This window comes from Oncorhynchus mykiss, chromosome 29, assembly GCF_057628025.1.
Source record: "Oncorhynchus mykiss isolate SJ-2025 chromosome 29, ASM5762802v1, whole genome shotgun sequence".
NCBI classification, from domain to species: Eukaryota; Metazoa; Chordata; class Actinopteri; order Salmoniformes; family Salmonidae; genus Oncorhynchus; species Oncorhynchus mykiss.
In genome coordinates this window covers 16,300,972-16,328,748 of record NC_143050.1, presented here as the reverse complement: position 1 = coordinate 16,328,748, position 27,777 = coordinate 16,300,972, and the positions used below count along the sequence as shown (strand labels likewise).

Below are 27,777 nucleotides of genomic sequence, written 5' to 3'. Positions count from 1 at the left end.
CCAAGTCTAGGTCCAAGAGGCTTCTAAACAACTTCTACCCCCAAGCCATAAGACTCCTGAACATCTAATCAAAGAGCTACTCAGACTATTTGCATTGCCCCCACCCCATCTTTTACGCTGCTGCTATGCTCTGTTCATTATCTATGCATAGTCACTTTAACTCCACCTTCATGTACATATTACCTAAATTACCTCGACTAACCGGTGCCCCTGCACATTAACTCTGTACCGGTACCCCTTATATATAGCTTCGCTATAGTTATTTTACTGCTGCTCTTTAATTATTTGTTACTTTTTATTTCGTTTTTAGGTATTTTTCATTGTTGGTTAAGGGCTTGTAAGTAAGCATTTCACCTATTATATTCGGTGCATGTGACAAATACAATTTGATTTAAGTTCTTCCATGTGTCTTGCCTTCCGGCAAAGTTAAAGGAAACAGCAACCCTGTACTTTGAAATGGCAGATGTGTCACAATGCCGCTCACTTCCTGGACTTAGAGCTTCATACTGTTTTAGTGCAAGAGGACAGGAACTAGACAGAAAAGCAACAGGAACTGGAATGAAAAGATCAGTGACTGATGAAGGCTGCTAAAACTAACAACTCTAGGGTCTAATAGGGTAGATGGTTTTCTACGGTGTGTTGTTTTTTTCTTATTTCTTTGTTTTAGTCTGAACCGTTTTAATGGACTGGATCTGGATATAGTAGACTAGAGAATGAGAAGGAGGCGGGCCTGAGCTGTAACTGTGTGGGTGAGTTAGATGATGCTGTTATGATGTCTACTCTGCTCTTTCATTTTTTTTGTGGTGGACCTCTGTCTTGAGTGTTCTCTCAAGTTTAGCATGGGAAAGTGCATCTAGTGAATGACACAGCATCGGTCTTGGAACATTTTAAATGGTTAAGTAATTGAAGCTAGGAAGTATTTTTTATTTTTTACAATGCAATACGGCTTTGTGCAATACGGTATGTTGTGTGCGTGTATTTATGTACAACTGGTTTAGACATTTACATTAATATTGTGCTCTTCTAGACTAATGAAATGGCCCTTTGCTTTGGCTTAGTCTGAAGCAGTTTATCTGATGAAAGAAGTGAGTCAGCTGACTAAAACTTTTATATTCAATAACGTTGTAGGGAGAGACTGTCACATTTGCCAAAACAAATTGTTAACTGATTTTAACAAATACATTTTTATAGAGAGTTGGAAAGACAGTTGAGACAACTTGACAATTTTCATTGAGATTTTCCTCTGTTACGTTCCAAATCTCAGTTTACACAGGGTCTCGAAAGAGCTTGTTTGTTATTTTAAATTGGGTCCCAGGGACGGGGAGTAATGTGCTGTAGTTCATTCATTCATGAATTGAGACTGCCTCTAGGGAGCACTGTGAGAGTCTGTGAGGCACCATGCCAGCGAGACAGTGACTCAGTTTAGGCTGAGCTCTTTTGGTGGTGAACTCTGTGGTTCTAGTCCGGGATCTGACCTCGGCTCAAGAGCTAGCACCAGTCTCTGAGGAGCTCAACTTGAGATACTGAAGCCTCCTGGGTTGTTGTGACAGCAGCAGGAGAAGTACATTGAAATCTGTTCATGCAACAGGCTCAAAAGGACGGTAAATCCACATAATAGTCAACTCTGAAAGCCTGCTATCATAGACATTGTTCCTCTTTAAAGTGTGCAATGAGGGCAGTGTGTTTGATGCTGACTGCCTTATTGATGCTGGAATATGTGTGCCGGAGTGACACCATGTCCACCTGTAAGTCTCTGGACTTGGAGCTGGTGAAGAGGAAACGTATTGAGGCCATCCGTGGACAGATACTGAGCAAGCTGCGGCTACCTAAGGAGCCAGAGATTGACCAGGAGGGAGACACTGAGGAGGTCCCAGCTTCCCTGATGTCCATCTACAACAGCACAGTGGAGCTGAGTGAGGAGCAGGTGCACACGTACATACCGTCCACTCAGGATGCAGAGGAGGAGGCATACTTTGCAAAGGAGGTCCACAAGTTCAACATGAAACAAAGTGAGTATATATATCCATGCATGCTGTCTACATGCACACACATCCTGCTACTTACACAGGCTCTGGCTTGTCAAGTTAAAGTGGATGCTTCTCTAGCCTCACTTCAGTCAAGTATAGGCGTGTTAAATGGTTGATGTGTGTAGGGGGATCTTCAAAGGTCGATTTAAGATATAAACCCTAGCTAACCACAGGCCTTCACCATGGTAATTGCATAGCAATGCAAAAAAAGTAGGCATTGTATATATTTTGCTTGTTGTCATAATCTTTGATCATCGTACCCATATTTGGAGTGAAATAACATTAGACCACATTGTCACTGACAATGTGGAGGGTGAGACAGATGGATGGGGCCAGTGGTTTCCTCTGACTGATTACTGTGTGCTTATTCTGGTTATCTGAATAGCTGGCAGGAAGGAACACTTGACTTAGTACGTGCTGTTAAATGACTGAAGTGCTGCCCTTGAAATTAAAAGGGCTGCTACTCTGTATACCATGTAGCATCTGTCTAACTTTTCACCACCCCGGATTGAGGAGTGCAGGATGATGCAGAGAGGTTAGGTAGACATGCAAATTATTATTAAGGCTATTTCAACCTTGTCGCATGTCGTGAATAAGATACATTTGAAGTGGTGCTGTAGTTTATGACTGGCATAAACTGCAGTTGGCAGATCATTTTTAGGATGTACATGTGTATAATTATGTCCTTTAGATAAGGTTGTTGACTGAAAATGGGTGTTTCTTCCATTGGTTTACTGAACTGACTGCAATGGCCCTGTCTGCTGTATGTAAAACCATGGCCTGCGTCAACCTTTTACCTCTCCCTACCAGATGTTTCCTTCCCTTTGCTGGGTCCTTCCCCCTTTTTGTCTACAAGACAGTATACATTGCTACAGTGTAAACTTGTTGTCCAGGCAGTAACTCTGAGCAGGTTAGGTTTAAACCAGAAGCCCTTAGGACCGTGCCCTCTGATTAGATCCTTTTTTGATGCCGTTGGTTTATTGTAATATAGCAGCATGGTGTGATCTAGCTTCCAGAGCAGAGCCTCACTTCCTCAGCGTCCCTGTCAATGTGTAATTATTGTTACAGACTCACAGAGGTCATTTTGGCTCCGTCAGATAGCATTTGAGGCCAAACCTGAAACTGCATTCGCCTCTCTCTGAGAGTGCCTTTTATATAACAGAATCTATCCACAATAGTTTTATTACCAGTACTATGGTAAAATGCAGCTTCTCTTTTGGTTTCTCTTTCTTTCTCTATACCCCCTCTCCCGCACTGACAGGTTCAGTAGTAGAAAGTACAAAAAAATCATATTGACTCTCCTTTCCAAGGTGAGAACACCAGTAAGCACCAGATTCTCTTCAACATGTCTGAGATGCGGTCAGTATTGGGGACTGATCGACTGCTCTCTCAAGCTGAGCTCCGCCTCCTCATCAAGAACCATGGCCTGCTCGACGACAGCGAGCAGAGGCTGGAACTCTACAGAGGAGTTGGCGATAAGGCACGTTACCTGAAGTCCCATTTTGTCTCCAAGGAATGGGCCAATCGCTGGGTGTCCTTTGATGTAACACAGACTCTGAATGAGTGGCTGCAAGGGGCTGGTAAGTTACAATTTCCTTTAGGGTTGTAGATATAATTACATAATACACAAACAGTATGTTGCAATACAGTTGCAATCATATCCTGTTACAAATCTGTGTCTGATTGAAGTGACAAAGCATGTGAAAGAACTGTCCAACAGACTTTTACACCTAAAACAGTATACCTATTCCTTCAGGTTTAAAAATAAGTTTGATACACCATTATATTAGTCTTTTTGCAACACTTTACAGGAGAGGAGCAGGGATTCCAATTGAAGTTGCCTTGTGATTGTGGGAAACCAATGGAGGAATTCCGCTTCAAAATATCAGGTATTTGCAGTTTACTCCCATTCACTGTATTGAAATCAACTCAAGCCATACGTTTTCTGCCAAAACCTCCACTGTGAATCTCTTGCCTGACAGGTGTCAATGTTTTATACGATAGGGATGAACAAGCTGAGGGGAGATACAGAAACACTAGCCATGAAAATGCCATCAAAGCCTCACATTTTACTGATGTCACTTCCTGTGGAACGCCACAGCCAGCTTAGCTCTCGGAAGAAACGACAAACCACTACTGAAGAGATCTGCTCAGAGTGAGACTATCCTTTATTCCAACGGCCCAAGAGCACATTTAGAATGATCAATTAATGTCTCTTAAATGTGTACTAACAAAGTTAATCTCTTTTGGCAGATAGATATACTGTAGACCTACTTAGAGGCCGTGTTAACCCCCTCTTAATGCCCTGTTAGCTCCCTGTTAGCGCCCTGCTAACTCCCCGTTATCGCCCTGTTAACTCCCTGTTTGTAAGAAATAAGGTGTATAACTCACAGGTGTGTGTATCCCCCAGTAAATCGGAGAGTTGCTGTGTGCGAAAACTTTACATTGACTTCCGTAAGGACCTGGGCTGGAAGTGGATCCATGAACCCACTGGCTACTTTGCTAACTACTGCATCGGCCCCTGCACCTATATATGGAACACAGAAAACAAGTATTCCCAGGTAATGCTACCAGTCATGTTTTTGTAGACGTCCCCATTGTTAACTGTCTTTCAAGGATCTGTACAGTCGGGGTGTTCAGTAATCAGACGCTGTATAGCCACGGGGGGAGATGGTCTATTCAGTGAGATATCTAGTGTTGTTTACCCAACCACAGGTACTGGCTCTGTATAAGCACCACAACCCCGGAGCCTCTGCCCAACCCTGCTGTGTTCCACAGGTCTTGGAGCCCCTACCCATTATCTATTATGTGGGGAGACAACACAAGGTCAGTGAATACTGTATAGTTAAGAAGTATCAAATGAAAATCTCATAACATCCTCACCGAATTGAAATCATAGTCAACACAGTTGCTGGGTTTGAATACGTATTTATAATGTCTATCCATTGAATGGGCTTTTTTTTTCACAGGTGGAGCAGTTGTCCAATATGATTGTTAAGTCCTGCAGGTGTAGCTAGAATTACTGCACATGTCTCTCCATGTTCTTGTCCATTGTATTTCCTTGTACTCATGGGGATACAAAATGGGGGCTGATCCTTTTTGATGGCGCTGGTTTAGTGTAAAATGCTTGTCCCTTGGAAATCAGGATGTAGTCAAGACATTCATTTACGAAGGGTACTATTATAATTGTGTTTGGGTGGTGTCTCTAGTCTGCATTTTTCATTTAGCTTTCCCCAGCAGAGAATTTGTTTATGTTTAGTGATGTGTTAATGTTTTCTTATTTTATTTTAAATATATGTAGTGCTTTGTGGAGTTTAAAAAAATGTTGTTTAGACTTGTCAATGTCCTGGGTGTGTCAATAGTCTTGACTTATTGTCACTGTGTTGCAGTATTTGTGCTCCCTGGGAAATATAGAGGAAAGAGAGAGGCTAAGACGGGATTAGTTTGGGTTTACTACTTAAAATAATGAATGTAGAATAGCAACTTCCTCTCAATATTTTTGTCATTATTCTCTTTTGAATAAATGTATCTGCATCATCACACCACTTATCAAGTCTTTGACAAGATGGCACATATAGAGATGGCAGCTTCGCATCAAGCCCTTAGGAAACTGTGCAGTATTTTGTTTTTAATGTATTATTTCTTACATGCCGACAAAATCTTAAGTGTGATTACGTATAGCCGGGAAGAACTATTGTATATCAGAGAGTTACCAGCACTACGACCAGGAATACAACTTTCCCAAAGTGGATCCTTTGTCTGCACCTCCCAGGGTATTTGAACTGATTCCAGAGGCCAACCAAAAACAACGCCGTTGGAGGAGAGGGTGCCTGAGCAGTCTTCTAGTGAGGCTTTGGATGCGCGCACACCACAAACCGCTTCCGAGTATATTACTCGCTAATGTCCGGTCCCTAGTTAACAAAGTCGACGAAATTGGGGCAAGAGTTGCTTTCCACAGAGATATCCGGGATTATAACATACTCTGTTTCACAGAGACATGGCTAGCTGGGGACATGCTGTTGGAGTCCGTACAGCCAACGGGATTTTCAATGCATCGCACCTACAGGAACAAACGTTTCTCTGGTAAGAAGAAGGGCGGGCGTGTCTGTTTCATGATTAACAACTCATGGTGTAATTGTAACAACATACAAGAATTCAAGTCCTTTTGTTCACCTGACCTAGAATTCCTCACAATCAAATGCCGACCCTATTATCTCCCAAGAGAACCCTCGGTTACTGTCACAGCCGTGTATATCCCCCCGCAAGCGGATACGTAGACGGCCATCAAGGAACTTCACTGGACTTTATTCAAACTAACAACCATAAATCCTAAGGCTGCATTTATTGTAGTTGGGGATTTTAACAAAGCTAATCTGAGAACAAGGCTACCTAAATTCTATCAGCATATCAGTTGCAGTACACAGGCGAGTAACACACTTGACCGCTGCTACTCAAACTTTCGTGATGCATATAAGGCCCTCCCCCACCCTCCTTTTGGCAAATCTGACCATGACTCCATCTTGTTGTTCCCCTCTTATAGGCAGAAACTAAAACAGGAAGCTCCCGTGCTTAGATCTATCCAATGCTGGTCTGACCAATCGGATTCCACGCTTTAAGATTGCTCCGATTACGTGGACTGGGATATGTTCCGGATAGCCTCAGACAATTAACATTGACGTATACGCTGACTCGATGAGCGAGTTTATAAGGAAGTGAATAGGAGATGTTGTACTCACTGTGACTATTAAAAACTTCCCTAACCAGAAACTGTGGATTGATGGCAGAATTTGCGCAAAACTGAAAACACGTACCGCCGCATTTAATCATGGCAAGGTGACTGGAAACATGACCGAATACAAACAGTGTAGTTATTCCCTCCGTAAGGCAATCAAAAAGCCAAAACTTCAGTATAGAGACAAAGTGGAGTCCCAATTCAACGGCTCAGACACGAGATGTATGTGGCAGGGTATACAGACAATCACAGACTACAAAGGGAAAACCAGCCACGTCGCGGACCACGACGTCTTGCTTCCATACAAGCTAAACACCTTCTTTGCCCGCTTTGAGGATAACACAGTGCCACCAACGCAGCCCGCCACCAAATACTGTGGGCTTTCCTTCTCGGTGGTCGACATGAGTAAGACATTTAAGCGTGTTAACCCTCTCAATGCTACCGGTCCAGACGACATGCCTAGCTGAGTCCTCAGAGCATGCGCAGACCAGCTGGCTGGGGTGTTTACACACATATTCAATCTCTCCCTATCCCAGTCTCCTGTCCCCACTTTCTTCAAGATGTCCACCATTGTTCCTGTACCCAAGAAAGCAAAGGTAATTAAATTAAATGACTATCACCCTGTAGCACTCACTTCTGTCATCATGAAGTGCTTTGAGAGGCTAGTTACATCACATCTAACTTACCTGACACCCTAGACCCACTTCAATTTGCTTTCCACCCCAATAGATCCACAGACGATGCAATCGCCATTGCACTGTAAACTGCCCTATCCCATGTGGACAAGAGGAATACCTATGTAAGAATGCTGTTCATTGACTATAGCTCAGCCTTCAACATCATAGTATCCAAGCTCATCACTAAGCTCGGGGGCCTGGGTCTGAACCCTGCCCTGTGCAACTGGGTCCTAGACTGACGGGCTGCCACCAGGTGGTGAAGGTAGGAAACAACACCTCCCCTTCGCTGATCATCAACACAGGGGCCCCACAAGGGTCAGCCCCCTCCTTTACTCCCTGTTCACCCATGACTGCGTGGCCAACTCAATCATCAAGTTTGTAGACGACACAACACAGCCTGATTACCAACAATAACGAGACAGCCCTGGGAGTGTGGTGCCAGGAAAATAACCTCTTACTCAATGTCGATAAAACAAAGGAGCTGATAGTGGATTTCAGGAAACAGCAGAGGGAGCACGCCCCTATCCACGTCGAAGGGACTGCAGTGGAGCATTTGAAAAGCTTGAAGTTCCTTGGTGTACACATCACTGACGATCTGAAATGGTCCACCCACACAGACAGTGAAGTGAGGAAGGCGCAACAGTGCAATAGCTTGGCACCTAAAACACTCAAACTTTTACAGATCCACAATTGAGAGCATCTTGTCGGGCTGTATCACCGCCTGGTACGGCAACTGCACCACCCGAAAATGCAGGGTTCTCCAGAGGGTGGTGCGGTCTGCCCAACGCATCACCGGGGGCAAACTACCTGCCCTCCAGGACACCTACAGCACCCGACAACACAGGAAGGCCAAAAAGATAACTGAAACAGTATTTTGCTACACCCGCAACAACATCTTCTAAACATGTGTAGGTGAGAAATAACATTTTATTTGATAATTGGCCTTTTGCAGTTGAACCTGAGGTGAGGAAGAATGTTTTAGGCTTACCAGAGTTACTCCTATAATCAAATAATATAATGCTAATCTTTATTTATTTTTTAATCTGATAAAAAAAAAAAAAAAAATGTGCCTCCTTCTGTACGTGTATATCTGTATAGCAGACGCAGTAGCCTGTCTTACAAGGATAAAGAAATGCATGTTGGTGGGTTGTAAACATGCCGCCGACATATCTATCTAAATATATATATTTTTTTATATTATCATACAGTGGACCCCCAAGCCTATAGGCCTATGCATGCAATGCCCTGATTCATTTAGTGCTAAAATCTCTGACAGCTGAACCATGAGATGGACAATTAGGGACAATTTCAAAATTTACTTGGGGAAGAGGGGCTGGCCCAACTCTAGGTGTCATTAAACCCCCCCAACATTAAACATATTTTCACAGGACCCTCCCCTTGTACCCCCACTATTAACTCAAAATAATGTTTACGACTACATCTCTGTAACTACTATCTCTGTGCATTCCAATTGCTATCGTTAAAATACTATTGTGTTCGTTGTCCGTAGCTTATGCCTGCCCATGCCATAACCCCATGGGGCACTTTGTTCACAACGTTGACATCAGCACCATGGGGGCACTCTGTTCACAATGCTGACATCATCAAACCGCTTGCCCACATGACACCATACACGCTGTCTGCCATCTGCCCGGTACAGTTGAAACCGAGATTCATCATTGAAGGGCACACTTCTCCAGGGTGCCATTAAAGGGTCTAGCGGAATGCTTGTTCCTAGCTCCAACAGTGCAGTGGTATCTAACTTCACAACAATACACACAAATCTAAAAGTAAAAAAATAGAATTAAGAAATATATAAATATTAGGACGAGCAATGTCAGAGTGGCTTTGACTAGAATACAGTAGAATACTGTATACCCCATAGATAGGCAGTTCCCATTCAAGTCAGGACTGGCAGCCATTGCTAGTGAATCCATGAATTTAACAGTCAACGTGCCAGTGTTAGAGGTTCTGAAGTCCTATGGATTATATCTATGGCCACAACTTAACAAGCTGTTCTATATTTGACACGCATGCTGCCCAAATTGCAGTCTTCCCGACTGTAAGTGGTTTTGATGAAACTTAATCCACAGCAATGTTTTAGAAGCTATTGATCCTCTAGCAAAATGATACTCTCTGGTGTCGTGGCCAAAAGTTTTGAGCATGATACAAATATTAATTTCCACAAAGTTTGCTGCTTCAGTGTCTTTAGATATTTATGTCAGATGTTACTATGGAATACTGAATTATAATAACAAGCATTTCATCAAGACCTCTGCAATCTGCCCTGGCATGCTGTCAATTAACTTCTGGGTCACATCCTGTCTGATGGCAGCCAATTCTTGCATAATCAATGCTCAGAGTTGGTTAGAATTTGTGGGTTTTTGTTTGTCCACCTGCCTCTTGAGGATTGACCACAAGTTCTCAATGGGATTACGGTCTGGGGAGTTTCCTGGCCATGGACCCAAAATATCAATGTTTTGTTCCCCGAGCCACTTAGTTATCACTTTTGCCTTATGGCAAGGTGCTCCATCATGCTGGAAAAGGCATTGTTCGTCACCAAACTGTTCCTGGATGGTTGGGAGAAGCTGCACTCGGAGGATGTGTTGCCCTTCTTGACACCAGGCCATCCTCCAAAAGTCTTAGCCTCACTGTGCGTGCAGATGCACTCACACCTGCCTGCTGCCATTCCTGAGCAAGCTCTGTACTGGTGGTGCCCCGATCCTGCAGCTGAATCAACTTTAGGAGACAGTCCTGGCGCTTGCTGAACTTTCTTGGGCACCCTGAAGCCTTCTTCACAACAATTGAACCGCTATCCCTGATGTTCTTGATGATCTGATAAATTATTGATTTAGGTGGAATCTTACTGGCAGCAATATCCTTGCCTGTGAAGCCCTTTCTGTGCAAAGCAATGATGATGGCACGTGTTTCCTTGCAGGTAACCATGGTTGACAGAGGAAGAACAATGATTCCAAGCACCACCCTCCTTTTGAAGCTTCCAGTCTGTTATTCAAACTCAATCAGCATGATCGAGTGATATCCAGCCTTGTCCTCGTCAACACTCATACCTGTGTTAACGAGAAAATCACCGATATAATGTCAGCTGGTCCTTTTGTGGAAGGGCTGAAATGCAGTGGAATTTTGTGGGGGGGATTCAGTTCATTTGCATGGCAAATAGGGACTTTGTTATTCATCTGATCATTCTTCATAACATTCTGGAGTATATGCAAATTGCCATCAAACAAACTGAGGCAGCAGACTTTGTGAAAATGTATATTTGTGTCATTCTCAAAACTTTTGGCCACTACTGTAGTATTTCAAATTATTTTATTTATGTCTGTTCGGACAGAAGTAATTTAATAGCCTCATTTTGGCTAAATTATTTAAATTTATCACAGGGTGCTGCAGCACCCCTACTTCCTGCGGCTATGGACACCGAGGTGGGGGTGTTTTGTTTCATTTGGAATGTGTTTTTATTTTAATATTTACCACTAGCAGTGCACGTTGCATTTTATACCAATAGGACAATGCTTAAATTAGCATTATTAAGTTTGTCTTTGTTGCATTTATGGGGGCTCATTCACACTCTGAATGTCACCATCTCAACAGGCAGCTTGAATGAAATTGTTATGCTATGTCAGGTCAATGTGATAGGGCTGGTTGGCTCTCACTCAAGGTTGAGTGCATGTGAGTCTTTGTGCTTGCAGACACCTTCACCACACTTCTTTTCACATTTCCCTCTTCTCAGTGCAATAACAAATAAAACTGTTGGGGCCAAATAAAAATCAGGCCGCCAGTTGGGGAGCTATGCCCTAGAGGCTCAATTCAATAAACAAAGTTACAACTTTGAACAACAGTTTCCAGTAAATCACTGTCTCAGACATTATCAATCTATTTTATTTCTTTACATCATTAAACTTTTTGAAAGAATAACAGGCCTTAATTACAATGAAAGTACTCCAGAGCGTTATTTATGCAAATTAATCACATTAAATCATATAAAGAAAAAAAAGCAAAGATATCTCCACAACCCTTGCAATGTGTCTTTTGTCATGTGAATTTGGCGGAACCTTTTTGTGCAATTTTCCTCAAGTCTCTGATTGAGATGAGGTAAACTTCCTGCTGCCTCCACTCTACCATTCCTGAACGGTCTTGTCCCACACCAACTGTCCATGTGGCTCCTTGGCCCCTTCAGGAAGAAGTGCCAGATAGGTAGGAGTCTGTGCTCCTTCTTCAGGACTCTTGGGGGCTTTGGAGCCTGCCATGTCAGTGCGGACCCAGCCAGGGCAGCAGGCGTTGAGCAGGATTCCATCAGCTGCCCGGGTCTTAGTCAGATAATGAGCCTGAATCCTGGACAGCACAGTCACTCCGATCTAAACAGAGGTGAAAAAAAACAGTATGATAAATTTGCCATTTGTGACCTGTTTCAAGAAGCTAGGTGTATGTCACAAGTCACTACTTCACAGGAGAGGCATTTGAGATTTTTTAAAATAAATTAAAATGTTTTTTATGCCTTTTTTGAATATGTGAACTTTCATGTGCCTTAATAAGAAATGTGTATGCCATCTGTAAATTTGAATACAAATGTTAAATTATGAGCCTTGTTGGTTGAGCCATGGAAAAATCCAGGAACCTTCCCGCTAGCCATGATTAGCTGAGATAATGGATGGGCTGGACATGCCGAGAGTTGAGTTCTGATTGGTCTGCCATGTAGCATGCTTCTATAACATGAGCTTCTCAGTATGTGTAGATAATCCTTGCTACCACTGCATTTTTGAAAGATACAACATTAGCCATGGAAACCTGCAAAAGTGTTGCTTCTGCTCTCAATAACTTCACAGCCCAGGATTTAGCAGGCGCTATCGACAAAGATTAGTGGGATAAAGTTGTGATGGACTACTTTTCTGCAAAAGATCAGTGTGAATTGGAGTGACTTGACATAACGGGCAAAACAAGCTGTAGCTAGCTACAAACGGAAAAGGCACTCTACCGTGAAGCGTTCATCCATGTATACGGTAAGAGTCTAGCTACATTTTCAGATATTAGATGTTTCTCATTTTGTCAGTCATTTTCATTGCAAATTAAAGCGTACTGTTGACTAGCTAGCGAATGTTAACTTGCTTGCTCGCTAGCTAACGTTACGTGTATGATCTGTATAGTAATATTATTCGTATCACAGAAGGCCATTTGCATTTTTAGTTATAGCCTACAGCTAACATTGAACCTAGTTGGTTAGCTTTAGTTACCTGCAGAATCATACTATAGTATTTCATGCATAGTGGCTAGCTATGACAATCCATCTGTACTGCAGCTATGGGTTGGGATTATGGTTCATTGTTTAGCTAGCTAGCTAGCTAGCTAGCTAAACAAAGGACTCCACTTCATAAGATAATGATTACATGACCAATCAAGTTAGCCAGGTGTGTCTGGGTGTAATTTTCTCAAAAGTGGGGTTACAAGTTTATCAACTTCCAAAGCAGAATTACTTTCCCGTTGTTCCTCAACTGCAGTGTATGACATACCATTTGAGCTCCAAGTCTCTACTTTTATCCGAAAACACAATTTCGCTACATAAGGCCAAATTGAGGCGGTGGGTCACATTTGCCCATTCCCCGTAATAGTTGTGTGGACAGACAGAACCCTACCTTTGTTGTGCCATAGGCTGTGTTTGGCCACCCCTGGGCCTGATGGTTTCCCTGCTGAGCGGCAATAACAAACTGCCCCATCAGCAAGCACAGCTCCTCCTCAGAGAGCTCAGTATCACGGAACCTTCAAGACACAACAGAAAAAAGACCTTGTAATGCAGTAGTTTATGTATGCATGTGATGATCACAGTAATGGTTTAATTTGAAAATATTGTCTATGATCTGTAGTAGCAACTGACAAACTGATTTGATTGTCCAATTATGATTAAGGCCACAACAGTAAAATGTTCTTCATATCTGCTAATGCAACAGCTTCTGTTGAAGGGATGAAAAGGGCTTTCTTTCAAGTTGGTCAGGTTTGCGGTTAGATGGATGTATAATGATATCAGTGTATATTTCTCTCTCAGTAGATTACAATTCAGAATTAAGTTAAGGATGAATGAGGTTTTTGATGCAGAATAAAGATCATACTTGGCTTGTAGTTGAGGGCTGCATGTATCAAGAGCCTTCTTGCTAACAAAGCTGGAGACATTCACCACTCTGGCATTTGGTCTGAGGAGGGGTAGGAGAGCATGGCACACCCACAGGGTGCCCCAAAAGTTGGTGCGCATGGTCACCTCAGCCTGTTCCCCAAAAGTCTCAGTCGCATCATCTAGGGAAAAAATGTGATGATCAATTATTGCTTTGTACAAGAGAGAGGGAGAGAGAGAGTGGGGGAACGGGGGCTGTGTCAATATAGCATCACCCTCACCCATTATATTTGCAGAGAATTTTTCTAATTCAATCACACTGAAAGATATGACTATCATTCATGTTACACATTGCAATCAACTAGCCTTACTATTGTTGCTAGGCAGTTTAAACTGAACAGTTGGCTGGCTGATTGTTGGCACACTACCTGGCCTCAGAGCATTTTGTATTATTCTGTACATAAATCCGAGACACCCCATTTATACTGAACAAAAATATAAACTCAACATGTAAAGCGTTGGTCCCATGTTTCATGAACTGTAATAAAAGATCCCAGAAATGTTCCATATCCACAAAAAGCTTATTTCTCTAAAATGTTGTGCACAAATGTGTTTACATCCCTGTTAGTGACTATTTATCCTTTGCCAAGAGAGTCTGTCCACCTGACAGGTGTGGCATGCCAAGAAGCTGATTAAACAGCATGATCATTACAGGTGCACCTTGTGCTGGCGACAATAAAATGCCACTTTTAAATTGTGCAGTTTTGTCACAACACAATCCCATAGATGTCTCAAATTTTAAGGGAGTGTGCAATTGGCATGCTGACTGCAGGAATGTCCACCAGAGCTGTTGCCAGATCATTTTATGTTAATTTATCTACCATAAGCCACCTCCAATGTCATTTTAAAGAATTTGGCAGTACGTCCAACCAGTCTCACAACCACAGACCACTTGTAACCAAGTCAGCCCAGGACCTCCACATCTGGCTTCTTCAACTGCGGGATTGTCTGAGACCCGCCACCCAGACAGCTGATGAAACTGAGGAATATTTCTGTCTGTAATAAAGCATTTTTGGGGGGAAAAACTCATTCTGATTGGCTGGGCCTTGCTCCCCAGTGGGTGAGCCAGTCTCCCAAGTCGGTAGGCCTATGCCCTCCCACGCCCACCCATGGCTGCGCCCTTGCCCAGTCATGTAAAATCCATAGATTAGGGGCTAATTTATTTATTCCAATTGACTGTTACAAATTACAATTCCATGATATGTTACAAAATAGCAAAAGGTAACACATGTTATGAATTTACAAAACATACAATATTACAGTATATGTTACAAATTCTAGCTAGGTGGCTGCCGTTAGCTAGCTGGATAATGTTACATTATATGCCCACCCAGGGGTGCCAGGTAGCCTAGAGAGTTGGGCCAATAACGAAAGGTTGTTGAATCGAATCCCTGAGTTGACAAGGTAAAAATCTGTCGTTTTGCCCCTGAACAAGGCAGTTAACCCACTGTTCCCCGGTAGGCCATCATTGTAAATAAGAATTTGTTCTTAACTGACTTGCTTAGTTAAATAAAGGTTAAATAAAAAAATAGAAACAACCAATGACAGCCTACCCAGGGCCAATTGTGCGCTGCCCTATGGGACTCCCAATCACGGCTGGATGTGATACAGCCTGGATTCGAACTAGGGACTGTAGTGACGCCTCTTGCACTGAGATGCAGTGCCTTAGACCGCTATGCCCCTCGAGAGCTATCTGTCTCATGTAACCATACCAAAAGTAACATATGTTAAGTCTAGCCTATGAGACCAAACTGTGGCACAAGAGCCGCCCACAAACCTCTCGCTATGTGGAGTGAGGGAGATCTTTTAAACTAGCCCGGATTGAACCGGTCAAAAACCAGTCACGTCCTCGGGCGAAAGCAGGGAAGGAGTGGCGCCCTTCTCAAATTAACAGCAATCTGTGTTGCCTGGTCATTTTGTCATCCAGAAACATCTCTTTTCCATAAAATATGTTTGAATGTTCTAACTAGTTTTCATTGCGACGGCAAATGTGAAAACACCGAATTCCACTAATTATGACGTATAAATTACAATTTTTGTTATGAGCAGACTTCGCTGTTGGCTAGAGCGGGGCAACTGGCTCACGTCTGGGAGGCAGCCTGGTTCCAAATATAACGCAATTAAATTGCGAAGATTAATCGAAGCCCCTCAATGTTACAACCGGCTAGCCTCGCAAAGCCGCGAAACAAAATTGCAACACAGCAATAATTGCATAGTATGTTGCGCCAAAATAGTAGAATAGGCTACCGTACGGAACTCTTAAAAGCCATTCCAGCGTTGTTAATGAGCACATCCAATCCGCCATACGTCTTCTGCAGAAAGTTACTCAGTTGCTTGGCGCTGCCCTGGTCGCAGATATCAAGGTGGTGGTAAGAAACTTCAAATCCTTCGGACTTCAGCATCTTCACTGCCTCATTTCCAAGTTTCTCATTTCGAGCAGTAAGAATAACATCCCCGGTAAATTTTGCCTTACAAAGCTCCCTCACAATCGCAAGTCCTGTGCCTTTATTGGCACCGGTAACTACTGCCACTTTTTTTGACATTTCATTCGCTCTCCAAAACTTATTTTTTGTAAAGTAAATAGTTAAAGTAGCCTAACTATTTAAATCATGTAATTAACCGCACTGTGGTTGTAGTGGGCTGACGTGCAGCCTGCGCTGATCTGGGAGAAGACAACGTTGATTTAGAGGAAAGGCAACCTTATTGGCTACTTTTGCAAACAAAGGAACTTGCACAGTCACTCTGACAGATGAAGTTGTGTAGCCTAGTAGATCAAATACCCACATATGATACAATGGGAAGGATAGGGCGTATTATATTTATATAAGAAGGGAGAAGTTAGACTATGTACGCACAGTTCAGACGCCGAATTTATGACGAGTCAACTGAATAGAAATGAACGCCTCATGTCCACCCGATACATCAACCTCTTTGCCTTCCAGTGGAACTCATTTGTTGTCAATGGAGCAGTTAGCAACGCTACCTCAGGGGAGCCGCACTAGGCTGCGGTGCGTCCTGCATGGCATTCAATATTTTCAGGCAGAGTTAAGAGCTTTGTTTGACATACTGATTAGTTTCATATATAGAGATGGCTAGAGGACTCATCTTTATATCTGTTCCATTATAGCATATGTGACAGCAATTCAATTTCAATTGAGGGGGCTTTATTGGCATGGGAAACATGTTTACATTGCCAAAGCAAGTGGAAATGGATAAACAAAAGTGAAATAAACAAAGTGAACAGTAAATATTTGTTCCAAAATAATAAAGACATTTCAAATGTCATTATGTGTGTATATATACTGTGTTGTAATGATGTGCAAATAGTTAAAGTAAACAAAGGGACAATAAATAAACGTGTTGTATTTACAATGGTGTTTGTTCTTCACTGGTTGACCTTTTCTTGTGGAAATAGGTCACAAATCTTGCTGCTGTGATTGCACAATGTGGTATTTCACACAATCGGTATGTGAGTTTATCAAAATTTGATATATTTTCACATTCGTTGTGGGTCAGTGTATTCTGAGGGAAATATGTCTCTATGGTCATACATTTGGCAGGAGGTTAGGAAGTGCAGCTCAGTTTCCACCTCATTTTGTGGTCAGTGTGCACATAGCCTGTCTGCTCTTGAGCCAGGTCTACCTACGGTGACCTTTCTCAAAAGCAAGGTTATGCTCACTGAGTCTGTACATAGTCAAAGCTTTCCTTAATTTTGGGTCAGTCACAGTGGTCAAGTATTCTGCCACTGTGTACTCTCTGTTTAGGGCCAAATAGCATTCTAGTTTGCTCTGTTTTTTTGTTAATCCTTTCCAATGTGTCAAGTAATTATCGTTGTGTTTTCTCATGATTTGGTTGGGTCTAATTGTGTTGCTGTCCTAGGGCTCTGTGGGGTCTGTTTGTGTTTATGAACAGAGCCCCAGGACCAGTTTGCTTAGGGGACTCTTCTCCAGGTTCATCTCTCTGTAGGTGATGGCTTTATTATGGAAGGTTTGGGAATCGCTTCCTTTTAGGTGATTGTAGAATTTATCGGCTTTTTTCTGGATATTGATCATTAGCGGGTATCTGCCTAATTTGCTCTGCATGCATTATTTGGTGTTTTACATTGTACGCAGAGGATAGTTTTGCAGAATTGTGTGCAGTGTCTCAATCTGGTGTTTGTCTCATTTTGTGAATTGAGTCAAAAGCTTTTTTGAAGTCAACAAAGCATGAGAAGACTTTGCCTTTATTTTGGTTTGTTTGTTTGTCCATTATGGTTTGCAGGGTGAATACGTGGTCTGTCGTATGGTAATTTGGTAAAAAAGACAATTTTACATTTGCTCAGTACATTTTTTTTTTCACTGAGGAAATGTACAAATATGCTGTTAATGATAATGCAGAGGATTTTCCCAAGGTTGCTGTTGACACATATCCCACGGTAGTTTTTGGGGTCAAATTTGTCTTCACTTTTGTGGATTGGGGTTATCAGTCCTTGGTTCCAAATTTTGGGGAAGATGCAGATGCCAGAGCTGAGGATGACGTTAAACTCTTTAACTATAGCCAATTGTAATTTTTGGTCTGTATATTTTATAATTTAATTTAGGATACCATCAACACCATAGGCCTTTTTGGGTTGTATTTTGTCTTGTAGTTTGGTCAATGTAATTGGAGAATCCAGTGGGTTATGGTAGTCTAATAGCTGATTCTAAGATTTTTAATTGATCATGTATATGTTTTTGCTGTTATTTTTTATAGAGCCAAAAAGATTGGACAAGTGGTTGATCCACACAACTCTGTTTTGGATAGATAACTCTGTTTGTTTAGTGTGTTCCAATTTTCCCAGAAGTGGTTAGATTTCTATGGATTCTTCAATTACATTGAGCTGATTTCTAACGTGCTGTTCCTTCTTTTTCCGTGGTGTTTTCTGTATTGGTTTAGTGATTCACCATAGTGAAGACGTAGACTCAGGTTTTCTGGGTCTCCATGTTTTTGGCTGGATAGGTTTCTCAATTTCTATCTTAGGTTTTCGTCAAACCATTTGTCATTGTTTTACATTTTCTTAGGTTGTCAACTTTTTTTTTTTTATTTGATGGGGAATCTGAAAGGTCAAATATACTGTTTAGGTTTTCTACTACCAAGTTTACACCTTCACTATTACAGTGAAATGTTTTGTCAAGGAAGTTGTCTGAAAGGGCTTTAATTTGTTGTCTATTTATTTTTTGGTATGTTTCTACACTACTTTCCTTCCATCTATAGCATTTATTAATATTATTCAGTTCCTTTGGCTTTGATGCCTCATGATTGAGTATTGCTCTGTTCAGGTAGACTTATTTTTCTGTGATCTGATAGGGGCATTAGTGGGCTGACTGTGAATGCTCTGAGAGACTCTGGGTTGAGTTCAGTGATAAAGTAGTCTACAGTATTACTGCCAAGAGATGAGCAGAGGTGTACCTACCATAGGAGTCCCCTCGAAGCCTACCATTGACTATGTACAGACCCAGCATGCGACAGAGCTGCAGGAGTTGTGACCCGTTTTTGTTGGTTATGTTGTGCCTAGGGGAGCATATGGGGGAGGGAATGCTGTCACCTCCAGGTAGGTGTTTGTCCCCCTGTGTGCTGAGTGTCTGGTTCTTGTCCAGTTCTGGCATTTAGGTCGACACAGACTAGTACATGTCCCTGGGCCTGGAAATGGTTGATCTCCCCCTCTAGGATGGAGAAGCTATCATCGTTAAGGTATGGAGATTCTATTAGGGGATATCTGTTGAGATAATTTCCTTATTCATTTCTAGCCGGATGTAAAATTTTCCTGTTTTGACAAATTTAATAGAGGTCTGCTCCAAATTAGCATACCCCTGGAGTCTCTTCGCTTTTTCACACCTGGTAGTTTGGTGAATGGGACTACCAGCTTTCTGTAACCTAGAAGGCAACCAGTGGGTCTGTCACCTCTATACCATATTTATTGTAGGATGACAATGTCTGTATTTCTAATTTATTTGATGAAGTCTGGGTTCCTGCTCTTTAGGCTAAAGGCATATGACCTCAGACCTTATATTCCAGGATGAGATAGTAAAAGCTTTGTGTCCCATAGTGTGTAGTGACGTTTTCATGTGGTTTAGGCCCGGATCATTACAGTAGGTGTGAGCATCTGATACATAATTCTTAGGTCGCAGGATGGGGCTTAGGTCTGATCTGGGGGGGCCTACATAGGGTGTGGCCAGGGTTTGTTTGGGGTGGTCTCAGCTGGTTGGGGTGTGGCAGGTGAAGCTGTGGTCTGGATGTAGGTCCTCTTGGCATGGGTTCTCTCGTGCAGGTCCTTTGGGAAGGGGTCTTGCAGGTCTGAGAGGGTGTCTCACTGGTCTGGGTGGGGTGTCTGTGGCTCTGTTGCTCCTGTGTGAGGTGCTGGGGCTGCAGTTGAGGGTGACGTCCTTCAGGGTCCTGGCAAAAGTTGGGATTGCTGCCTTGTAGAGGTGGACCTGGCCGTAAAGACTGTTCAAGTCCAGGGTGGAGTCCAGGGCGGAGTGGTGGGTCAGGTAGACATTATGTTTTGAGGCACAGTAGTAGGGAAATGCTTGCAAATGCTTGCATTCACCCGCTGTATGGTGGCAATGTGAATGTATTTTCATGTAGCAGGGTGGAGATAACCACTTGTGCATTGAGGAAAGTGGAATAAGCTTTTTCAATCACTCCCTTGAGTGCTGTGGCCACACCTTCCTGTTGGGCCCTCGGGTCGTTTGTGACTGTGAATTATAATGTGGTTGGGGGACCCTAGTCTGTCCTCTGAAAACAGCTCCAGAGCATGTCTAGTGTTTGAGTACCAGAGTTTAGTCACTTTGTGTTTGAATGTAAACTCAGCAAAAAAATAATTAGTAAAAATCCAAATAACTTCACAGATCTTCATTGTAAAGGGTTTGAACACTGTTTCCCATGCTTGTTCAATGAACCATAAACAATTAATGAACATGCACCTGTGGAACGGTCATTAAGACATTAACAGCTTACAGACAGTAGGCAATTAAGGTCACAATTATGAAAACTTAGGACACTAAAGAGGCCTTTCTACTGACTCTGAAAAAAACCAAAATACAGATGCCCAGGGTCCCTGCTCATCTGCTTGCCTTAGGCATGCAGCAAGGAGGCATGAGGACTGCAGATGTGGCCAGGGCAATAAATTGCAATGTCCGTACTGTGAGACGCCTAAGACAGACCTACAGGGAGAAAGGATGGACAGCTGATCGTCCTCGCAGTGGCAGACCACGTGTAACGACACCTGCACAGGATTGGTACATCCGAACATCACACCTGCAGGACAGGTACAGGATGGCAACAACAACTGCCCGAGTTACACCAGGAATGCACAATCCCTCCATCAGTGCTCAGACTGTCCGCAATAGGCTGAGAGAGGCTGGACTGAGGGCTTGTAGGCCTGTTGTAAGGCAGGTCCTCACCAGACATCACCGGCAACAATGTTGCCTATGGGCACAAACTCCCCGTCGCTGAACTGAACAGGACTGCCAAAAAGTGCTCTTCACTGACGAGTCGCGGTTTTGTCTCACCAGGGGTGATGGTCGGATTCGCGTTTGTCGAAGGAATAGGCGTTACACCGGGGCCTGTACTCTGGAGCGGGATCGATTTGGAGGTGGTGGGTCCGTCATGGTCTGGGGCGGTGTGTCACAGTATCATCGGACTGAGCTTGTTCAAAAGGACTGAGCTTGTTTAATCAAAAGGCTATCCAGACTACTCTCATTGACACCCCCCCCCCCTCCCCCCAATCCACCAACCCCAATCTTTACACTGCTGCTACTCTGTTAATTATCTATGCATACTGTATGTACTTTACCTCTACCTACATGTACATATTACCTCAACTAACCTGTGCCCCCGCACGTTGACTCTATACTGGTACCCCCTGTATATAGACTTGTTACTGTTCTGTTATTGTTGCTCTTTATTCAAAAAATAATATTTACTTCAGTTTATTTTAGTAAATACTTAACGCATATTTTTCTTAACTGCTTTGTTGGTTAAGGGCTTGTAAGTAAGCATTTCACTGTTGTATTCGGCGCATGTGACAAATACCATTTTATTTCTTTCTGGATTGTGTGGACCTAGCTCTCTGAGCTCCACCATGTCTCTCTCCAGCTCTGTGCATTTATCCCCCTCAATGATGGAGGAGCAGTGCAGTTGTGGACCTGGGTGTGTTCAGTGCTGGGGGGGTGTGACTATCCTCGTCTGCAGGACAGTTTGAAGAGGTGTGATCAGACTCACTCAAGATGGGGAGTCGTCAGCTTTTCCTGCTGTGCTCTCTCTTTATCCCGTAAAGTCCTGCATGAGGATGCCCTGCACCATTACTGTCCCAGACTTGTACATATTGACAGAGGTAGTTTAAATTTCCTCAATGTCTAGTATTCTGAGTTTCCACCCTGGGCCAATACACTCTCTTTTGACATAGGGGTAGTGTGCTCTTATAGCACTGTGCCATGCCAGGGGAGGGTCTGTGTGGAAAATGAAGTTGTTTAAGTTCCCGTCTTGGTAGCAGTCAGCAAATGGTGTCTCTGGATGTCCTTGAGGAGCTTATTTTTGTACTTATTCCATGCAGGGGGTTCTGTATTGTGATGACATCTGCACAGGGGGCTTCAAAGGCCTCTGCATTTGGGTGGGGGAGGCTGAAAAACTCTCCTGCCATTGTTAGGCTCAATAGTTTTCACACATCTCACTTCATACTTCAGCGCTAATTGAAGTTGCAGTCAGGTCTGTTCTGTCTTGGTAGCTTAGTAGCCTTATTTACTAAGCTTTTATATAACAAAATTACTGAGAGATTATTGTCAATGACTTTTTTGCTTCAGAAGTAGGTTCAGACTGAACATTACTCAGTCAGTTATGTGTTGGATGGTATTTCCAGGTTTCCTCTGTGTTTCTTCTGCAGGTTTTGGTTTGTTAGAAGTTTTTTCTTGATAGTGCTTGGTAGTAAGAACCTGTTCTGGTAATTTTGTCCAAAAATCAAGGTTTTAGGTATGGAATTTTGATGTACTTTTAAGGTTTTAATGTAGAGGGTAGTATCTTGTCCTTGCAAAAAACAATATCAAAGTTTATAATTCAATTTTTTTCCCAGAAAAACTCAGGAGCCCATGAGCTCATGCCCTCTCTCTATCTCTCTCCCATAGGCCAGGTCTTGGTAGATTTGCAGTGGTCTGATACTCCTTCCATTTCAATATTATCGCTTGCACAGTGCTCCTTGGGATGTTTAAAGCTTGGGAAATCTTTTTGTATCCAAATCTGGCTTTAAACTTCTTCACAACAGTATCTCGGACCTGCCTGGTGTGTTCCTTGTTCTTCATGATGCTCTCTGCGCTTTTAACGGACCTCTGAGACTATCACAGTGCAGGTGCATTTATACAGAGACTTGATTACACACAGGTGGATTGTATTTATCATCATTAGTCATTTAGGTCAACATTGGATCATTCAGATATCCTCACTGAACTTCTGGAGAGAGTTTGCTGCACTGAAAGTAAAGGGGCTGAATAATTTTGCACGCCCAATTTTTCAGTTTTTGATTTGTTAAAAAAGTTTGAAATATCCAATAAATGTCGTTCCACTTCATGATTGTGTCCCACTTGTTGTTGATTCTTCACAAAAAAATAGTTTTATATCTTTATGTTTGAAGCCTGAAATGTGGCAAAAGGTCGCAAAGTTCAAGGGGGCCGAATACTTTCGCAAGGCACTGTATATAATTTCATAAGTCATGGAACGCTTTGTTATTTGTTATAGAGCGATTGAAGATTGAACAAGTGTGTTTTTTTCTCCATCAACCCCTGGTTCAGAATATACCATCATCCTATATAAACACTTAAATTGTGGTGTTTTATGTTTGTTTTTACATATAGCCTACAGCCTTCAAACTCAACTCTGGACCTCGAAGCCAATTCCACTGCATTTTTTAAATTGTTCAACACTAATCAGGGACCGATATAGACCTGGGACACCAGGTGTGTCCAATTCATTAATGCTGTTTTTTTCAGACACAACAGTTTCCCGTGTGCATTAAGTATGGCCCACCACCCAAAGGACATCCAGCCAACTTGACTCAACTATGTGGGAAGCATTGGAGTCAACATGGGGCAGCATCCATGTGGAATGCTTTCAACACCTTGTAGAGTCTATGCCTACATTAATTTAGGCTGTTCTGATGGCACAACTCAATATCAGGAAGGTGTACTTAATGTTTTGTACACTTTATTAATTTGCACTCTGAATATGTCCCTATCTCAACAGGCAGCTTGAATGGCTTTATGGTATGTCAGGTCAATGTGGTAGGGCTGGCTCTCACTCAAGGTTGAGTGCCCTGCAAGAGTCTTTGTACTAACAGACCCATGCACCCTACTTCTTTTCAAGCCTCCCTCTTCTCAGTGCATTCCATCTGGTGGGAATGCTACTCCTCCAGTCAGAAGATTATTTGTACAATACAAGTTCATAAGGGAGAGGAAGATAGCGTGAATGAAATGGCTCTCTCTCTCATCCTCAGGGGTGAACACATGGCAAACAACTATCTCCTCCAACTGAATGCAGACAATCAGATCTCTACAAAATGCAAAATTAGTGGTAAGAAATAGACTGCCTTTTGAGAACATTATTCTAGGCTTTCTAGGTCAGTCTCCGCTTGGTCTTTGGTGCCCCCTACAGCAGGGATCATCAACTAGACCAGGGATGGGCAATGCCAGTCCTCTGGGGCCTGATTGGCGTCACACTTTTGCCTCAGCCTGAGCTAACACACCGGACTCTAAACTCTCTCTCTCAATTAGTTAATCCGCTGTGTTTGCTAGGGATGGGGGAAAAGTGTGACACTGGCCCAGAGGCCTGAACGAGATTCAGCTGCGGGCTGATTTCTTTCTTGAGCGGATGGTCGGAAGGCCCGACCGTAATTACAAATATTTTGTAGACATCACTTGGAGCTGGTTTGCTGGTGTTTTGGCAGTCTTATATATCCAGTCGCAAAAGTAATTTTTTGGTAGAAAACTTTGGGGGCCCAATAAAATCACCCACGGGCAGAATTCAGCTCACGGGCCGCCAGTTGGGAAGCTATGCCCTAGAGGCTCAATTCAATAAACAAAGTTACAACTTTGAACAACAGTTTCCAGTAAATCACTGTCTCAGACATTATCAATCTATTTTATTTCTTTACATCATTCAACTTTTTGAAAGAATAACAGGCCTTCATTACAATGAAAGTACTTGAGTGTTTATGCAAATTAATCACATTAAATCATATAAAGAAAAAAGCTAAGATATGTCAACAACCCTCTGTTGCAATGCGTCTTTTGTCATGTGAATTTGGCAGAATCTTTTTGAGCAATTTCCTCAAGTCTGTGAGATGAGGTAAACTTCCTGCTGCCTCCACTCTACCATTCCTGAACGGTCTTGTCCCACACCAACTGTCCATGTGGCTCCTTGGCCCCTTCAGGAAGAAGTGCCAGATAGGTAGGAGTCTGTGCTCCTTCTTCAGGACTCTTGGGGGCTTTGGAGCCTGCCATGTCAGTGCGGACCCAGCCAGGGCAGCAGGCGTTGAGCAGGATTCCATCAGCTGCCCGGGTCTTAGTCAGATAATGAGCCTGAATCCTAGACAGCACAGTCACTCCGATCTAAACAGAGGTGAACAAAACAGTATGATACATCTGCCTTTTGCCCATTCCCCGTAATAGTTGTGTGGACAGACAGAACACTACCTTTGTTGTGCCATAGGCTGTGTTTGGCCACCCCTGGGCCTGATGGTTTCCCTGCTGAGCGGCAATAACAAACTGCCCCATCAGCAAGCACAGCTCCTCCTCGGAGAGCTCAGTATCACGGAACCTTCAAGACGCAACAGAAAAAATACCTTGTAATGCAGTAGTTTATGTATGCATGTGATGATCACAGTAATGGTTTAATTTGAAAATATTGTCTATGATCTGTAGTAGTATTTGTGTGTACTAGAATTGCAATTGACATTCACTTTGATTTGATTTTCCAATTTTACTGTTGTGGCCTTAAGTACAATGCTCTTCGTTACTGCTAATGCGACAGCTGCAATTGAAGGGATGAAAAGGGCTTTCCTTCAAAAAGGTCAGGTCTGCGGCTGGAGGGATGTATAATGATGTCAGTGTATATTTCCCCCTCAGTAGATTACAATTCAGAATTAAGTTAAGGATGAATGAGGTTTTCGATACAGAATGAAGATCATACTTGGCTTGTAGTTGAGGGCTGCATGTATCAAGAGCCTTCTTGCTAACAAAGCTGGAGACATTCACCACTCTGGCATTTGGTCTGAGGAGGGGTAGGAGAGCATGGCACACCCACAGGGTGCCCCAAAAGTTGGTGCGCATGGTCACCTCAGCCTGTTCCCCAAAAGTCTCAGTCGCATCATCTAGGGAAAAAATGTGATGATCAATTATTGCTTTGTACAAGAGAGAGGGAGAGGGAGAGTGGGGGCTGTGTCAATATAGCATCACCCTCACCCATCTTTTCAGAGCATAATTTTCAAATGCAATCACACTGCTACATAGGCCTATCATTCATGTTACACAAAAGTTAAAATCAAGTAGCCCTACTATAATTGGTAGGCAGTTTAAAATGAACTGCTGCTTGTTGCCTAACAGCACAAGATCTGCCCACAAACCTCTCACAATCTGGCTACAGTGACGGAGTTATTTTACGCTAGCCCAGACGAAAGCGGGTAGGGAGGAGCAAGCTTCTCAAATTAAACAGTAATCTGAGCCACTTATTTTGTCAACGAGGCAGCATACTGCATCCTACACATCTCTTTTCCATAACATAAATGTTTGAATTGTCTAACTGGTTTTCATTGGGAAGGTAGATAAATCGTTTTTAAATCACAAGCAATCACTTTTGCATGGGATACATAAAATCATACGAATTACTACACGTGCTTAATGAGGTCGCTTTTGTTTTGAGCCGAATTGGCGGTCGGATAGAGCGGGCCCTGGCCCATACCTGGGAAGCAGCCAGGTTCCAAATAGAACGCAATCAGCGTTCAGTCGGTGCAATACACACCTATACCGGCGCCCGGGTGAGAGTAATTGCTATGATCGGCTAAAACAGTAACAATTGCATGGCCAGAGTCACCAAAATAGTAGAATAGGCTACCGTACGGAACTCTTAAAAGCCATTCCAGCGTTGTTAATGAGCACATCCAATCCGCCATACGTCTTCTGCAGAAAGTTACTCAGTTGCTTGGCGCTGCCCTGGTCGCAGATATCAAGGTGGTGGTAAGAAACTTCAAATCCTTCGGACTTCAGCATCTTCACTGCCTCATTTCCAAGTTTCTCATTTCGAGCAGTAAGAATAACATCCCCGGTAAATTTTGCCTTACAAAGCTCCCTCACAATCGCAAGTCCTATGCCTTTATTGGCACCGGTAACTACTGCCACTTTTTTGGACATTTTCCTTTGCTCTCAAACTTTTTTTCTGTAAAGGAATTAGTTAAACTAGCCTAACTCTGGTTTAAATAATGTAATTAGCTGTGCTGTGATTGTAGTGGGCTGACGTGTACACTGAGCTGGGGGAAAGTCTGAGTAGAGGAAAGTCTAGCCTTATTGGCTACTTTTGCAAACAAAGGAATGTGCACTGTCACTCTGACAGATGTTGGGTAATCTTTGATCAGGTAACCACATGAAAAAAATGTGAGGGAGAGGTCATATCACATGATTATACTTATATAAAATGGGAGAGGTTAGGTCATTTACACACAGTTCAGATGGCATATTGCAAGTTAAACTGAATAGAAATTAAGAGCTGGCTGGCACAGTTAAGCTCTTTGCTTTACATAACGATTGGTTTTATACACAGAGATAAATAGGACTCATATTTATATATGTGCCATTTTAGCATCTGTGAAAGCATGGGCAGTGCCATTGAGGCTCATATCCACAGGAATCCCCACTCAGTTGAGTACTTTGACTACTTTAAAATGGTGGACGCTATCAATGGCGTTGCCCATGCTAAATGGCCTTTTGGCCACTAGAGGCCTCTATCATTCTCTGATTTCATTCAACAGTTCTCATCCAGGGTTCCAGTATATAAACAGTTTCGACTGCTCCTACAGTTTTGTTTCGGGTACTATATTTTAACTGACGCCCGGCCCAGAAAGTCTACCCATAGAAGGCCACATACAGAAGACAGATTTGAATTCCTAATAAG

The 27,777-nt window shown here is 42.8% G+C and overlaps 3 protein-coding genes across 6 annotated transcripts; 1 reads left to right on the top strand and 2 right to left on the bottom strand.

Annotated features, from left to right (window-relative positions):
- The first annotated feature begins 100 nt into the window (after positions 1-100).
- LOC100136774 (transforming growth factor beta-1 proprotein) lies at positions 101-5,567 on the top strand. Its single transcript, XM_021591332.3, has 7 exons — positions 101-2,009; positions 3,338-3,607; positions 3,839-3,916; positions 4,032-4,182; positions 4,438-4,588; positions 4,743-4,853; positions 4,997-5,567. Exons 1-7 carry the CDS (start codon positions 1,670-1,672, stop codon positions 5,042-5,044), a joined length of 1,149 nt encoding a protein of 382 aa, XP_021447007.1. The 5' UTR covers positions 101-1,669; the 3' UTR covers positions 5,045-5,567.
- A 5,748-nt stretch (positions 5,568-11,315) lies between these two features.
- Positions 11,316-16,505, bottom strand: LOC100135879 (carbonyl reductase/20beta-hydroxysteroid dehydrogenase B). Of its 4 annotated transcripts, none has more exons than XM_090226179.1 (4): positions 16,467-16,505; positions 13,553-13,733; positions 13,082-13,205; positions 11,316-11,809 (listed from the first exon to the last, which is right to left on the bottom strand). In XM_090226179.1, the coding sequence occupies exons 2-4, from the start codon at positions 13,690-13,692 to the stop codon at positions 11,570-11,572; spliced, it is 504 nt and encodes a 167-aa protein (XP_090082305.1). In that variant the 5' UTR covers positions 13,693-13,733; positions 16,467-16,505; the 3' UTR covers positions 11,316-11,569.
- An 8,232-nt stretch (positions 16,506-24,737) lies between these two features.
- On the bottom strand, positions 24,738-27,143 carry LOC100136606 (carbonyl reductase 1). Its single transcript, NM_001124596.1, is given in 4 exon segments — positions 24,738-25,223; positions 25,308-25,431; positions 25,804-25,984; positions 26,735-27,143. Coding segments are annotated over 4 exon segments (831 nt in total). The 5' UTR covers positions 27,021-27,143; the 3' UTR covers positions 24,738-24,983.
- Positions 27,144-27,777: the final 634 nt, after the last annotated feature.